At 56.2% G+C, this 16,636-nt stretch overlaps 1 protein-coding gene across 1 annotated transcript; it reads left to right on the forward strand.

Moving 5' to 3' along the window:
- The first annotated feature begins 2,311 nt into the window (after positions 1 to 2,311).
- Positions 2,312 to 16,475, forward strand: LOC114781673 (stereocilin-like). The gene is made up of 29 exons (XM_028968007.1): positions 2,312 to 2,387; positions 2,434 to 3,594; positions 4,506 to 4,530; positions 5,220 to 5,718; positions 6,531 to 7,364; positions 7,592 to 7,654; positions 7,731 to 7,856; positions 7,929 to 8,095; positions 8,325 to 8,511; positions 8,603 to 8,718; positions 8,795 to 8,927; positions 10,023 to 10,205; positions 10,289 to 10,327; positions 10,401 to 10,577; positions 10,641 to 10,790; positions 11,578 to 11,636; positions 11,726 to 11,849; positions 11,932 to 12,005; positions 12,089 to 12,224; positions 12,316 to 12,497; positions 12,731 to 12,821; positions 13,690 to 13,852; positions 14,024 to 14,193; positions 14,291 to 14,446; positions 14,572 to 14,714; positions 14,803 to 14,951; positions 16,028 to 16,125; positions 16,206 to 16,353; positions 16,441 to 16,475. Exons 1-29 carry the CDS (start codon positions 2,312 to 2,314, stop codon positions 16,473 to 16,475), a joined length of 5,664 nt encoding a protein of 1,887 aa, XP_028823840.1.
- The last annotated feature ends 161 nt before the right edge of the window (positions 16,476 to 16,636 follow it).

Raw genomic sequence — 16,636 nt, forward strand, 5'->3', positions numbered from 1 at the left:
GTGGAACTGGAAACATGCATATCTTCTCACATGACCCTACATCCGCATTTCAGATCATATGAAACTGTGCAAACCTATAATCTGAGGGCAAATCTCCTGCTGGAAGGACATTGTGGTGAATAATAAGAAACATTATACAGTTCTCAGTAGAAGCAAATTCGCACAATACGTAATATGAGTACACCTGTAATATGTTTTAGGGATGTTAATATGGCATGTTTTTGGTGAAAATTCCCTGAAAAAAAGGCTGGTTGGGTAACACACTCGCCCATGAACCAGAAGACCCAGGCTCGAACCTCACTTACTACCATTGTGTCCCTGAGCAAGACACTTAACCCTGAGTGTCTCCAGGGGGGGACTGTCCCTGTAACTACTGATTGTAATTCGCTCTGGATAAGGGCGTCTGGTAAAGGCTGTAAATTAAAAAAATAATGTACTGTTTCTTCCCCCTTGCCATCTCCCTCCTAAACCGCTGAAACATCGCACACTGCACTTTATATTAAATGCAGAGGACAAATTTCACTGTGTGCATCGTGTGCTGTGCTGCTGTGTATCACATGTGACAATCACTTCACTTCACTTATGTACACTGGTTATAGGATTTAGATTTTGGGCCTGTTTATTGTACATCTTTGTACACTTAAATACCTATGTACATTCATACATATATTTATATTCAGTATATATATTAATAAACAGTATAAACATATTCTACAACTGGTACAAATAACACTCACACGCATCCCTGCACATTTTTGTTGTATTTGGTGGTTTTCCTACATTGTACTCGAGAGACACCATCTACCGGAATCAAATTCGTTGTATGTGCTGCACGTACTTGGCCAATAAACACGATTCTGATTCAGTTTTAACTGGAGAAAGGTGCGCAAGAGTCTAACAAGCTGCTGCATTTGTCGCTGAGGCCTTCGGGAAAGCTGCGTTTTGTGTGCTTAATGGCCGACTCCCTACTGCCCCCTGCCTGTGATGGGCGTGGCGTCCCCTGTCCACCCTGTAACACTAACTGCGTTTGGCTCCCTGTGGCCTCCGCGAGGCGTCCTGTTTCTCCTTTAATATTCCCGCGGCCAACGGAGCCCCGGCGCGCTGACTGACGGCTGCTCCCGGAGCCATCAATAATAAAAGAGGAAGTTATTGTTCGTCCCCGCGGCGACAGTGGCGCAGTATTAAAACGCTCTCGGCTCCTTTCACTCCAGCCGCTCGGGTTTCGGGGCGCTGCGGACGGCGCACACAGAGACGGGGCCCCTAGTGAAGGGCCTGATTGTCCAACGCGGCGATGGTTCGTCCTGACAGCCCCGTAGGACCCACCGGCTCGGCCCCCCGTGTAAAATAATACCCCCGAGGACGAGCCCTGCACTGAGAGACGACTCAATGGACAATCAGCCGACAGGACGTTGTCGGAATGGCGAATGAAACGCAGCCTGCCGCACAATAAATCAATGCAGATTTAATATTTCACAGCTGTTTATTAAAGTCTGTGTGGCCACCAGCAACCGTAACCATCGAGACCACAGAGTCGCAGGTTCAACCCCCACTTACTACCATCGTGTCCCTGAGCAAGACACTTAACCCTGAGAGTCTCCAGGGGGGACCGTCCCCGTAACCTTCAGTGCTTTCAACCGTGCGTGATCATCTGATCATGACCGAATGAAAAGTCGGTCAGTGGACCTCCAGGAGCAGGGCTGTCTGCACCAGATACAGCGGAGACACGACCGGCCCGGCGTCTTGGCGCCTGTCCCCCGGCTGTAAGACGTCCCTCTGGCCAGCAGGCATCTGGCACGCGTCGCTCCGAAGGCGCTGAAACCCGACGCTCGCGGCGCAGAGCATCAAGCCGCGTCTCCAGAGCAGGGTGGCGGTGCAGGACAGGACAGGGGGACAGAGAGAAGGAGAGGGGTCCCCAGGATCCCACGCCGCCGAGCCAGAACGTCTTTCTGAGGGGCTGCAGAGGGACCAGAGGATCCCGGGTTCCGGTGAGTTCAAATTGTGTTTATTTGCCGACCATTTGAGGAATTTTTCAGTATTTTGTAGAGAATTTGGAACGAATGAGGTCAGCGGGATTGAAACGTCGTATTACGTGCGCGATCGGTTTATTCGGAGATTTTCTGCCCGCCGGGGATATGCAGTGCTTTGCCAGAAGATAGTCAAGTGACTGAGGGTGGTCATTAACTTTTCATGCCCCCTTCTCCATAGCGACACTTCACTCGGGCCAGCAGTCGGGGCTTGGGCTCGCCGAGGGGGACGTGGCAGGATATGACCCCGTCCGCGGCCCACCTGAGCAGGTGAACCCGGGTGCAGAATGGGTGGGACCAGGCTGCTGCTGTGCCTCGTGCCTCTGCTCGTCCTACTGGGCCAAATTCGCGCCGCCACTCCAGGTGAGGGTGTTTCCCTTCGTTTCTGAAGATCTTCGCCGGTGACCAGTTACCAGATGTATACATTTGCCGGGTTTTGTAGGTGGAAGTAAAGCGGAGGAGCAGAGAGACACCATTCTGAAGGAGCTGGTCTCGATATGGCGCCAAGGTGGAGGCTGGTATCCACGGCGACAGACACAGCAGCAGGAGCAGCAGATCCAGGCTGTGGTGGGGAAGTTATTCGGTGGACTCAGGTCCCTGGGACTCCTGTCGAGCAGAAGCGCGCCCCTCGCCGCTCTCAACACGCCACTGGACCGCCACCGGCTCTCTGGGTTCCTCTACAACATCTCCATGTACCTGCAGGCCATGGGGGCAGAGATTGAGGAGAAGCCGGCACCCCTCGGTGAGGACCAGTTCTGGGAGAAGATCCTCTACACGTTCCTCCAGTCAGAGGGGGAGGCTTCGTTTGGGCCCCGGGAGGGCAGGGTGCCACCGAGGCCAAGCTTCCGACTCCAGGACCTTTTCCTGTCCCTGAGGGGCAGCCCTCACTGGGACGGTTTGCTGGGACTGGTCCAGAGCATCCTGTACCTGTCCGAGCGGCAGCCACAGAGACCCGTCCTGGCGTTCGTGACACAGAACTGGAAGAGCATCAGTGCTCTGCTGGAGGCGGCGCTGCAGGCGCTGCTGAGCGGGACGTACGGACAGGCCAGCGCTGGCCTCCAGGGCTTCATCTGCGTCCTGAAGGGCCACCGTGACTGCGGCTTCAACACCGGGTGGCTGCAGCAGGTGCTCAGCTTCCTGGAGACTCGCAATTGGAAGCCGGTGGTGGACCTCCACCCGCCAACCGCGGCCGGAGCTCAGAAAGATGGCGGCTCCCTGTCTGCGGGCCGCCTGAAGCCCTTCAGCCTTCCTCCAGAGGCCCTGAAGGAGGTCGGGGGTCCGGCCACCCTCAACCGGACGTCCGACTCAGAGGACCTGAGTTCGGTGCGGGCGCTGCTGCAGGCACTGAACCGGCCCAACGCAGCCGAGCGGGCCATGCAGTTCGCAGAGCGAAACCCCGCCCTCCTGCGGGGACTGGACGACTTCCGGAGGGGACTGCTGCACCGCCTCGGCAGCACCGTCTACGCCAACCTGCGCCGGAAGGTGTCGCGCGTCACCATGGTGCTGCTGGACGATGTCAGCAGCGTTGTGGGCGTTCCACCCTCCAGCGCTCAGGCCAGATGCACCATGGGTAGTACTAGCATGCTAACATGAAAAATGCTAACAGGGAATGGCCAAGATACGTCACGCTAAATTTGAAGTTTGGAGCATTTTGAAAAATTAGCATGTTGGCATGCTAATGTTGGCATGTTAACATCAAAAATGCTAACATGCCATGGCCAAGATACGTCACGTGAAATATGGTGAAGTTTGGAGCATGTTGAAAAATTAGCATGCTAGCATGGTAATGCTAGCATGCTAACATCATAAATGCTAACAGGGAGTGGCCAAGATACGTCAATTTGGTGAAGTTTGGAGCATGTTGAAAAATGAGCATGTTAGCATGGTAATGCTAGCATGCTAACATAAAAAATGCTAACATGCCGTGGCCAAGATACGTCACGTGAAATTTGGTGAAGTTTGGACCATGTTGAAAAATTAGCATGCTAGCATGGTAATGCTAGCATGCTAACATCAAAAATGCTAACAGGGCGTGGCCAAGATACGGAACCTTTAATTTGGTGAAGTTTGGAGCATGTCGAAAAATAAGCATATTAGCTCAAGGCGTTCCTAATAAAGTGGCCGAAGCACCGGGCGGACAGGCCCGAATTAGCTCCAGGAACCATTACTTCACCGGGTCGGTATAGGTTTGTGATGAACTGAAAAGATTTATTTAATGATGACGACCTGTCTGACACGCCGGGACGACCACAAAGGAGGGCAGATCTCTTACTGCGAGTCCTATGGCGGCTTTAATCTGCCGTCGGTAACCCGACGCGGCCGGTATTATGCCGTTGCCTCGGGCCGGATTGTATAATGTCCATTTTTTTCCACCAATCCTCAATGGGCCGCGGCATTTATCTGAGATTGGAGATGCGGTAAAAACCGGTCGGCACCTTTGTTCACGTCTCATTGTGGCTCTTTTTTGTTTCCTCTTTGCAGGCGATCTGAGGCACCTCATTTTATGGTGAGTGGCTCCGCCGTACATCCGTGTCAGTTCCCTGGCAGGCGGATAAATAAATTAGAATGGAACTCTGTGGCCGGTCAGAACTCTCCATCGCTGAGGCTACTTATTCGTATTTGAAAACAGCAAATGGAAAATATGAATTGTTGAAAAAGTACAGTATTATAATACAGAATATTAACATACAATATTAAATACCGGTTGGTAGTAGCCTAGCGGGTAACACACTCACCAATGAACCAGTAGACCCAGGTTCAAACCCCACTTACTACCATGGTGTCCCTGAGCAGGACACTTAACCCTGAGTGTCTCCAGGGGGGGACTGTCCCTGTCACTACTGATTGTAAGTCCCTCTGGATAAGGGCGTCTGATAAATACAGTAATTGTAAATGGAAGACTTCAGATTCCCGGGTTCGAGCCCCACTAACTACCACTGAGTGTGTCCAGGGGGGGACTGTCCCTGTAACTACTGATTGTAAGACGTTCTGGATAAGGGTGTCTGATAAATGCTGTAAATGTAAATGTATTAAATAGAGTAAAATATAGAAATAACACACACAAGACGTTATAAAAGTGGGCTTTTCGTGGTCTGGGAAGGGTTGCCAGATTCTGTGGAATTTCGGTGAGTTCAGGGAATTAGTTTTGTGCCGAATGAAAATGAAGGTTCTCGCTGTGTCGTCTCGGTCCTGCAGGGGAATTCGACACAACCTGACATGGAACGCACAGGCTCTGGGCTTCACCCCGCAGGGACCACCCAGCAGACCCCCGTTCATGTCCTGTCCAGAACCGAGCGGCCCGCCTGTGACCGCCGCTGGCCCCGCCCCTCACCGGTCCAGGCTCACGGACCCCCGGAGCTCCTCCGCCCATCACCCGGACCACCAGGCGGCCCTCGACCCCGCGGCCGAGATCCTGGAGGCGGCCTGCAACGAGTCCATCCCCGGCCTGACGGGGGTCTCCAACTTCACCGTCTTTCTCTACTGCAACCTGTTCGGGGGCAGCGACGCCTCCCTCGACCTGGAGGCCGGCCGCGCCGGCCAAGACCTCCACGCCACCTGCTCCGATGCCGCCTGGTACCTGTCTGCTGCCGAGGACGACTTCCTGTGGGTGCACGTGTGCAGCGAGTTCTTCGCACACGAGTTCAACAACACCGTCTGTGCCAACGCGTCTTTCTGGCTTCAGCAAGCACACCAGGTACAGCAGCGTCCTCAAATACGCAGAAAATATGCCACTATACCAGACGCCCTTATCTAGAGCGACATACAATCAGTAGTTACGGGGACAGTTCCCCCCTGGAGACACTCAGGGTTACGTGTCCTGCTCAGGGACACGATGGTAGTAAGTGGGGTTTGAACCTGGGTCTTCTGGTTCATAGTCGAGTGTGTTACCTGCTAGGCTACTACCACCCGGTAGTTACGGGGACAGTCCCCCCTGGAGACACTCGGGTTAAGTGTCTTGCTCAGGGACACGATGGTAGTAAGTGGGGTTTGAACCTGGGTCTTCTGGTTCATAGTCGAGTGTGTTACCCGCTAGGCTACTACCACCCAGTAGTTACGGGGACAGTCCCCCCCTGGAGACACTCAGGGTTAAGTGTCTTGCTCAGGGACACGATGGTAGTAAGTGGGGTTTGAACTTGGGTCTTCTGGTTTATAGGTGAGTGTGTTACCCGCTAGGCTACTACCACCCAGTAGTTACAGGGACAGTCCCCCCTGGAGACACTCGGGTTAAGTGTCCTGCTCAGGGACACGATGGTAGTAAGTGGGGTTTGAACTTGGGTCTTCTGGTTTATAGGCGAGTGTGTTACCCGCTAGGCTACTACCACCCGGTAGTTACGGGGACAGTCCCCCCTGGAGACACTCAGGGTTAAGTGTCTTGCTCAGGGACACGATGGTAGTAAGTGGGGTTTGAACCTGGGTCTTCTGGTTTATAGGTGAGTGTGTTACCTGCTAGGCTACTACCTCCCAGATAAAGAAGATGACAGAATGTTCTGACTCTCCCTCCCCAAGGCTGCCGTGTCCAAGGACTATCACTACTTCAACCAGAGCAGCATCGACGAGCTGTGCGTGCAGCTGAGCGGGGACGCCGCGGGCGTGTCGGGCCTCCACGCCGACCAGGACTGCCTGGCCCTGCTGAGCAGCCACACCCTGAGCGCCCAGGACTTCCGGAGGTGCTTCCTGCCCAACAACTCCGCCCTCATCGCGTCGCTGTGCGGCTCGTCCCCTGCGCCGCAGGCGGGGACGTGGGCGTCGGAGTACTGCGCCCGGCTGCTGAACGCCACGCTGGAGCGCTGCGGGTTGGAGAGCTGGGAGCCCGAGCGCCTGGAGCGGTGCCTGCGGAGCCCGGGCCTGCGGGACATGTTGTGCGGGAACGGCTCGCGCTTCCAGCAGCTGCTGCCCCGGCTGTGCGCGGACCCGGCCGCCGGGGACAAGCCGGACGGCCGCTGCGCCCTGCAGGTCTTCTTCGACGCGCTGCCGGCGCCCTACGCCTTCGACACGTCGCGGCTTTGCTCCAGCCCCGCCCCCCTCCTGCTGGGGGCGCTGCAGAGCCTCGGCCGCTGCGGGGGGCCGCGGGACGAGCGCGCGGGCTGGCTGGCCACGGTGGGCTACGTGCTGCGGGTGCTGGACTTCGTGGTGGGGCTGTCGGCGGGCCTGGACGAGGGCGAGCGGGAGGTGAGGCAGGGCCTGGGACAGGCCATCCTGCTGTCCAGCCTGACCGACAACAGCTCCTTCTGGTCCACGCTGCGGCCCAACGCGTCCCTCAGCGTCCTGCACACCGTGGCCGTCTTCCTCCGGAGGGAGCAGAGCCTGGCCGTCAAGGAGGACCTTCTCAGCTGCTTCAGCGTAAGAGACGCGCTCGTCCACATGACGGGTCCCGTAATCAGAAGGCAAAGCACCGTCCCCACACACTGTCATGGTGACAGGCGCTCACTCAGGGTGATGGGTTAAATGCAGAGGACAAATTTCACTGTGTGCACCGTGTGCTGTGCTGCTGTGTATCGCAAGTGACAATCACTTCACTTTTACATGATATAGAAATTTGACTCCGTGTCCTGTGTCTTCTTCCTCAGCCTGTCCTCTGGGACCTGATTCAGAGGGACGACAACTCCTCTGCCCTCCGGTTCCTCATGCAGGTACGTCTGCAGAACATGTTCTGCTTGGGTGACTGACGGGGTTCCAGAGCCGTGAACCGTCCCTGTGCGCCGCCAGGAGTACCTGCGCATGCCGGGGGAGAGCATCCGCACCGTGGTGATGTCGGCAGAGAAGGAGGCGGTCAAGCGCTTCCTGTCCCACGTGCACCAGAGCTGGGACCGGCTGCAGGTGGAGCTCGATCAGGTGCAGGGACGTCCCGGGGCGGCGCCGAGAATGTCCCGGGAGCGGTGAACCAACGTGATTTCCCGTCCTCAGGCCTCGCCGCGGGAGCAGCAGGCCATGGAGACCATGACCGCCGCGTTCATCCACAAGTTTCCGCGCGTGACCCCTGACCTCTTCGTCGACCTCTCACAGTTCATCCCCTTCATGTCCGTCGACGACATCATGGGCTTCCCCGCCTCCCTAATGGTGAACGACAGCGTGTGAGTGTCGGGGGGCGTGGCCTCAGTAGGATATGAAGACGTGTGTAAACTGTGAGTAGAAGCGGGTGTTGTGTGTCATCGTCGGGCCGCTGGTTTTATGGGGACTCGTGTTTCTACTTGACCTCTGCCCCCCCCGGCTCGGTGTCTTATGACCGGGTTATTTAACACCGAACCCCGAGCCCCGCCCCGTCCTCGTTAAGAATTGATGCGTCTGACTCCGCCTCCCCAGGCTGCTGGCCATCCGGGAGCACGGCCACGAGCTGCGGTCGCAGCAGAAGCAGGCGTTCGTCCAGCGGCTGCTGCAGTCCAGCATGGCGGGCGAGGTGCCCGCCTGGCCGCCGTACTTCCTGAGCTCCGCCCTCCCGCTGCTGCCGCACCTGCCGCTCTGCCACTTCCAGCAGCTGACCGGCCCGCAGGTTCCGCACACCTCCGGAAGAGCGGTAATAAAACAGGTTCCGTTTGCCCTTATAAAGCCTGCTGGGGCGGGGTTGTGGCGTTCTCTTCCAGCTCGGCCCCCTGCTGGAGCTCCTGGGCAACAGCAGCCTGGATGCCACCAGGGGTCACCATGTCCTGAGGACGGCCTTCAGCAAGAGGAAGAACTTCAGCGCCGACAGCGTTTCGAGGTGAGGAGGTGCCTCTCCGTGCTGTCCACTGTCCTCGTGGACACTTCTTCATACAGGTCTGCGCTCCCCTCGGCAGGTTGGGAGCGCTCGTCTGTTTCCTGGACCCCGAGGAGCTCCGCCCCTTCCTGCTGCCGGACCGCCCATCTCCAGCCCTCTGGCAGCAGTTGGCCAGATGTGTGACGGAGGGCCGTGTCAGCTCCAGAGGAAGAGTGAGGTCACCTACGAGACATGAACTACGGCTGCAGTTCAACAACAGTTATCATCATTTAGACGTTTCTTCTTGTAATCTTACAGTACTGTGCAAAAGAATAGAAACTTTACTTTACTTGGCAGATGCTTTTATACAAAGGGGGACACAAGAGGACAGAGAAGATAGGTGGTTTGAGAGAGGGAAGCTTTGCCCTCAACAGAGGTGGAGGCCTCAGACACAACTTCTCTCCAACCCGTAATGCTGCCCTTTCATCCACCCCCAGGAAAATCAGGCCGTATTCACATTTAACCACCCCGCTTAATGGGGGTGGGCGGAGCTGCCAGGGCGGGGCTGTCACGTCTACCCGCCCCCTCCCCCTGCGTTTGTTCCACGTAACGAGCCTCTTCAAGGCGGGATTGAGGTGAAACCAACCTGGGGGATGAATTTGGGGGTCACAAGCCAACTTGTGACGAAGTTTAATGGAGTGATTAATTAAGTGAAGTGATTGTCATGGTGCACACGGTGCACACAGTGAAATGTGTCCTCTGCTTTTAACCACCACACTTGGTGAGCAGTGGGCACCATGACGGCAGTGTTTGGGGACGGTGCTTTGCTCGGTGGCACCTTGGCGGAAAGAAAGTCAACTTTCAGACTTACAAGAGGACGACACCAGCAATTCTCATTCTCAAAACTAAGAGCCCGGATAAGGCCGAACTTGTCAGGAATAGAACATGCTGGGGATTCTTTAAAAACCATACAGTGGTCCCTCAGATGAAACCTCTCTCGTCTTTTTAAGCGGAACATTTCCAACAATCGGCGGCTGCCAAAACCTTTTTTGTAGATACATCAAATATATGCAGAATTTCCTTATTGGACGCGACGTGTGTGGAGAGAAAGCGACTCTGATCTCCATCTGTAGACTTTTGCATGTAGGAGGTCGCTCACCCAGTTCTTCTAGAACATCTCTACACATCAGTGTGAACTTCACTCTTTAAGCAGGATTTAAAGCAGCAAGTCCCTTCCTGAACCATTTCTGAAATCGAAAGACCTTTAATTAGTGTGTGTGTGTGTGTGTGTATTTGGCTCGGCTGATGTTCCGGATCCCTCTGTGCAGCTCTCCTATTGGCTGCAGCTGGCACTGGGCCCCGTAAATGCCAGCGCGCTGGCACCGTCCGAGTTGGCGTCATTATCCGGTCTGCTGCCACAGCTGGGACACTCGTTCCTGGCGTCCCTGTCCTCCCGGGACCTGCTGCACCTACTGGCCCAGCCGGACACGCCCCCATTCTCGCCTGCTCAGGTGGGCCTTGTGGGTCCAAAGCGGGGTTCAGTATTGAGGCGTTCCTGCGCGGCTGTGCTGAGGGCGTGTTTTTCCTTCTTCAGGCGTTCCAGGTACTGGCCAGGATGGCACAGGACACCAACGTAAGTCTGATGGCCGAGTAGGAGAAGACAGACACGTGTGTGCAGCCGACCGCTAACACCGGCCCTTCCGCAGCTCAGCATGGCGGACGTCTGCGGCCTGGCGCCGCTTCTCTCTGGACTGTCCCCGGCGTTCCTGAGCAGCGTTCGGGCCGCGGGGCCGGAGGACGAGGGCGACTGCCGCTGCTGGCGCCCCCTGCTGCCCGGCCTGCCCCCGGCCCACCGAGCCATGTTCCTGACCGCGGTGCTGGAGGTGAGTCCAGACCAGGTCTCGTGTATTTAACAAGCCTTCACTTACAAACGGGCGCGTTCGAAGGGTCTGGACGAAGCTGCTGGAAACGCCTCGCTGCTCCTGCACTGCACGCTGCCGTTCGTCCCTCTGAAGACACTCGACGAGACGCTGGACGGGGGGGCGGTCCTGAGTCGCCTGCCGCTCTACAGAGACCTGCCCTGGTCCCAGCAGCAGGTAGAACCATGAAAACTGCATGTTATATAGTCGCCACTCTCGTCTTCTTGAATTAGTGATTCAGATTCAGAGAACTTTACTGTACTTTACTGTACTGTACTGTACTGTACTTTACTCTGCAGACGCTTTTATCCAAAGCGACTTACACCAGCGATTCTCATTCGGTTTCTGAGTTACATTTTGAGTTACAAAACTAAGAGCCCCGATAAGGCCGAACTTGTCAAGAATAGAACATGCTGGGGAGCTGTGACGTGCTGGACGAATATTTTTTCTTTTTTGTGAGTGTCTGTGCGTGTGTGTTAGTGTTAGACTTGTGTGAAATACTTTTTAACTTAACTCTCCTGGTCACGACAACAAAAACACAAGCGCTCTGACTATCTACATACGCTAGGGTGGTAGAAGCCTAGCGTGTAACACACTCGCCTATGAACCAGAAGACCCGGGTTCAAACCCCACTTACTACCATCGTGTCCCTGAGTGTCTCCAGGGGGGGACTGTCCCTGTAACTACTGACTGTAGGTCGCTCTGGATAAGGACGTCTGGTAAATGCTGTAAATGTAATCCAAGACCGAGTCAAAGTTCATTTACTCGCCTCTACCGAGAACCGCGCGAGGATGATGATAATATTTCGACTGAAATAGTATGACTGTGTCATGGCGGCTGTCTGGCCGGCCGACGCCCCGTGCCCTCCGGTGACCCCTGGAGGGGATCAGATGGGCGGCCGCGTGGGTAATGTCCGAGGTGTGTTCACGGCTCATCCCGCCATCTTCCGTCTGTGTGAATCCAGGCCCAGCTGCTGTTCCGCAAGGTCCAGCAGGCGGTCAACGTAACCATGGAAACGGTGCAGTAAGTGAACTGTGTGGCTTTTTTTTACGGGGAGATTAACCGTTTTGGAAAAGATGGCGGAGCCCCGACCTGCTTGTCTGTCTGTAAAGGACTTTAGGCCGCATTGCAGGGGGCATGAACTGTGATTGGCTGGCGCTCTGGGCCAATGAGACGGGCTTCTCGGAGTTGTTGGCGTTTCTCAGCAAGTTGCCGGGACGACTGAGGCCGGCGCTGGTAAGGACCGCGCCCGCCTGTCCAGTGGGGACAGATTCGGAGTGTGCTCCCCGACTGTAATGCAGTATGGCTTCCTCCGCAGAGGAAGTGCGTGGTGGAGGCGCTGAAGACTCGCCCGGAGACGGAGCTGGACCCGGCCTTCGCCGCTCTGCTACCGTAATGTCTGACTCTTTCACCGCCGCAGAAACGTCCCTCCTGGTTCGCGTGAAACACCCGTCTCCATCTGGCTGCCTTGACAGGGTGAGGATGCTGGAGAATCTGTCCAACGCCTCGCTCGCCGCGGTCCTGGAGCACGTGCTCCTCAACTTCCACGAGTTCCTGCTCCTGCCGGGCCACAAGCAGACGGCGCTGGCGGAGAAAGCGGTGGAGGTGCTGGTGAGGAGGAGTCTCTGGTGCCCTGATCGTGCACGTTGTCAGTCTCGGTCTGCAGAGGAACCCTCGAACCCTCGTCCTCATGTCCCAGCAGGGTCTCTCTGGCTCCTCGCTGGACAGGCTGGGACCGCTGCTGCCCTTCCTGGACCGGGACTCCTTCGTGCTGGTGGACCGAGGAGCCCTGAAGCTGCGTCTGGAGGAGCTGAGGAGCTTCTGTCTGCCGAGTGACCGAGTCCGGGACGTCGCCGCCGCGCTCACCGAGGAGGCCGTGCTGGGGTGAGAGAGCCACGCCCACTGGCCACTTTATTAGACACGCCTCCATCTGCAACTTCACCTCCAAGTCTGATACTCAGAGCAGGCAGAGCAGCAAGTGGTGATTTTGTAGAGAAAAATGAGCGAACAGCATCCAGTGCAGCTCCGCCTACAGAGGACATGCTGTGTGTGTGTATGTGTGTGTGTGTGTGTGTGTGTGTGTGTGTGTGTTGATGGGGCGGATGCTGCTCTTGCAGGGACCCGGCTGCATGGAGCGTGGGCGACGTGGAGCTCGCTGGACGCCTGATCTTCACTCTGTCCCTGAAACAGATCCGATCCCTGCCTCTGGTGAGCAGAAGCCACGTTCACAATTTATTTTGCACCAAGGAAAGAAAAGCGCAGAAAAAATGATCTTAAATAAAAGTGTAGGAGCGAATCTGAGATGTTTTGTACATACAGCCTGCGTGCGTGTGCATGTGTGTGTATCTGTGTGTGTATTTGCGTGTGTTTGTCTGTGTGCGTGTCTGTGTATTTGTTTGAGTAACTGGGTGTGTGTATGCACGTGTATTTGTATCTGTGTGTGTTTTTGTGTACGTGTATTTGTGTGTGTGTATGTGCTTGTGTGTGTGTACACGCGTGTATTTGTGTGTGTGTGTGTATATCTCTGTGTGTGTGTATATCTGTGTATGTATTTGTGTGTGTGTGTACGTGCGTGTATTTGTGTATGTGTGTGTGTGTGCGCATGTTTATTTGTGTGTGTGTTTGTGTATGTGTGTGTGTATGTGTACGTGTGTGTGTTTGTGTATGTGTGTGTGTGTACGTGCGTGTATTTGTGTGTGTGTGTACACGCGTCTGTATGTGTGTGTGTTTGTGTATGTGTACGTGTGTGTATGTGTGTGTGCGCATGTTTATTTGTGTGTGTGTTTGTGTATGTGTGTGTGTGTACGTGCGTGTATTTGTGTGTGTGTGTACACGCGTCTGTATGTGTGTGTGTTTGTGTATGTGTACGTGTGTGTATGTGTGTGTGCGCATGTTTATTTGTGTGTGTGTTTGTGTATGTGTGTGTGTGTACGTGCGTGTATTTGTGTGTGTGTGTACACGTGTCTGTATGTGTGTGTGTGTGTGTGTGTGTGTGTGTGTGTACGTGTGTGTATGTGTGTGTGCGCATGTTTATTTGCGTGTGTGTTTGTGTGTGCGCGTGTGTGTGTGTTTACAGGACGATCTGGGCTCGGAGCTGGTGGAGCAGCTGCTTTACAGCCAGCAGGTGTGGGAGGGGAGTGAAGTTGGTCGAATGTGCGGAACTCCGCCCGACTTCAGAGACAAGATCTTCACCTTCATCCACCGGGTCATCAAAGGCGGGAGGAGGAGGAGGAGGAGAGGTGAGGAAGAACCTTCATTTCTCATCCTTCTCTGTGGTCGTGTGGGATCTGAACCCGCTTCCTCCGACTTCTGCTCGTCTGTCCCGCCCACACAAACCTCAGAGCGGAGCACCCGCGGGTGCAGGAATATCGCGCCGGTCTCACAGCTCCTCTCGCCGCCTGCGTCCCCAGATCCCGTGCCCAGCTGCGCGGACGTGCGGGGGACCTTCCCCTCCGCCTGGACCCCGTCCCAGCTCCAGCACATGGCGGAGACGGAGCTGCAGCGGTGCGTGGACTTCATGGGCCAGGACGCGGGCCTCGGCCCGGACCAGCGCCGGACGCTGTGGTCCAAACTGCGACAGGTCAGGGGACACAAACGCACGGGGACGCGCGAGAAACCGCCACATGGCACTCAGCGGCTGTACCTGTGTGTGTGTGTGTGTGTGTGTGTGGCGCCAGGCCTACAGACCCGTGCGAGATGTTCGGCCCGAGCAGCTGCTGGAGCTGGGCTCCATCGCCACGGAGATGAGCGAGCGGGAGCTGCAGGCCGTCGACGCGTCCGACCTGGGCGTGGTCGCCCAGCTGGGCCGGCTGGCGGGGTGGAGCCCCAGGAAGGTGGGTGTTTCGGGGTGGAGCCCCAGGAAGGTGGGTGTTTCGGGGTGGAGCCCCAGGAAGGTGGGTGTTTCGGGGTGGCGCTGCGCGGCCTTCCTGCCGAGGTCTGAGCTCCTTGTCCCCTCCAGATGAGGGCGGCGGCGCTCGGCGTGCTGCGGCGCCGCGGGAGGAAGCCGGAGCAGCTGGGCGCGCTGGAGCTGGCGGCGCTGGGGCACCTCGTCTGCGGGCTCAGCCCGGCTGAGCTGGGCCGCGTCGACCCGCACAACCTGAGGTGGGGCCGCGGGCGCGCCAGGCCCCGTTTCCATGGACACCAGAGCGCGGTAACCCACATCTTCCGTGTCGTGTCTGTCCTCCGGCAGCTTGGCGGCGCTGTTCTTGAGAGAGGCCGCTCTGCCGTGTTCTGAGGAGCAGATGGAGGTTCTCACGTCGGGTCTGTCCAGCCCGCGGGCCTTCGGGCCGGTCAGCGACTGGGGCGCCGACGTGTTCACCGAGATCGGGACTCTGGCAGGTCCGGCCTCGTCCTCGTCTTTATACCGAGCGTCACGTCCCAGGTTCTGTGTGAATGGCTTGTGAGAAGCTTGCATGAAGCGATGTGTGCGTGCGTGGGTGTGAGTGTGATGTATGGTGTGTGTGCGTGGTGAGTGTGTGGTGTATGTGTGAGTGTGTGGTGTGTGTGCTGTGTATGGGTGTGAGTGTGGTGTATAGTGGGTGTGTGTATGAGTGTGGGTGTGTGTGTGGTATATGGGAGTGTGTGTGTGTGTGTGCATACGGTGCTCAGCGGTTGTTGGTGTGTGTGTTTGTGTGTATGTGTGTATACGGTGCTCAGCGGTTGTCGGTGTGTGTGTGTATGGTGTGTATGTGTGTTTGTGTGTATGTGTGTATGGTGTGTGTGAGTGGTGAGAGTGGGTGTGTATGTATACGGTGCTCAGTGGTTGTCGGTTTGTGTGTGTGTATGGTGTGTATGGTGTGTATGGTGTGTGTGAGTGGTGAGAGTGGGTGTGTATGTATACGGTGCTCAGCGTTTGTCGGTGTGTGTGTATGGTGTGTATGTGTGTTTGTGTGTATGTGTGTATGGTGTGTGAGAGTGGGTGTGTATGTATACAGTGCTCAGCGGTTGTCGGTGTGTATGGTGTGTATGTGTGTATGTGTGTATGTGTGTATGTGTGTATGTGTGTATGGTGTGTATGGTGTGTGTGAGTGGTGAGAGTGGGTGTGTATGTATACGGTGCTCAGCGTTTGTCGGTGTGTGTGTATGGTGTGTTTGTGTGTATGTGTGTATGTGTGTATGTGTGTATGGTGTGTATGGTGTGTGTGAGTGGTGAGAGTGGGTGTGTATGTATACGGTGCTCAGCGTTTGTCGGTGTGTGTGTATGGTGTGTTTGTGTGTATGTGTGTATGTGTGTATGGTGTGTATGGTGTGTGTGAGTGGTGAGAGTGGGTGTGTATGTATACAGTGCTCAGTGGTTGTCGGTGTGTATGGTGTGTATGTGTGTTTGTGTGTATGTGTGTATGGTGTGTGAGAGTGGGTGTGTATGTATACGGTGCTCAGCGTTTGTCGGTGTGTGTGTGTGTGTGTGTGTGTAGCTGGACTGGAGGACCTGCTGTTGTCGTCTCTGGTGAAGGAGCAGATTCAGGGTTTGACTCCGGCCGCCATCGCGCTGTTGCCGCCCCGGAAGCTGGCGGTGAGTTCCCGGCTCCGTGCGCGTTTTCCCGCCGCGTTGCTGCGGGGGGAGTAACGGCGGGGTGTGTTGGGGCGGGGCAGGTGGTGCTGGGCGCGGCGCAGCTGTCCTGGTTCAGCTCGGAGCAGGCCGCGGCCGTCACCAGGGACCAGTGGGCGGAGCTGGACGGCCAGCAGAGGCAGGCCCTGAGCCTGGCGCTGTACGAGGGCGACGTCATCGTGGCGCACCGAGGTCTGTACCCACAATCCCGCCCAAAGCCGTATAATCCAGGGCGTGGCCTTAATAACAGTGTGTGTGTGTGTGTGTGTGTGTTGGCAGGAAGGAACCACGCCCCCCCCGCGCTGGTCAGCTGACACCCTCGCCCTGCACTTCCTGCCTCTGTGCTGCGCGTTGTGGCGCCTGCTGTGACCACCATGTGTATTTATTCGCTGTCCTGAACTGCTGTATTTGTAATTAAACGCGGCCTTTTCAACACGAGTGGCGCTTTTCATGACAGAACGTTCAGGGACGTGGA

Source organism: Denticeps clupeoides, unplaced genomic scaffold (genome assembly GCF_900700375.1).
Source record: "Denticeps clupeoides unplaced genomic scaffold, fDenClu1.1, whole genome shotgun sequence".
Lineage (NCBI taxonomy): Eukaryota > Metazoa > Chordata > Actinopteri > Clupeiformes > Denticipitidae > Denticeps > Denticeps clupeoides.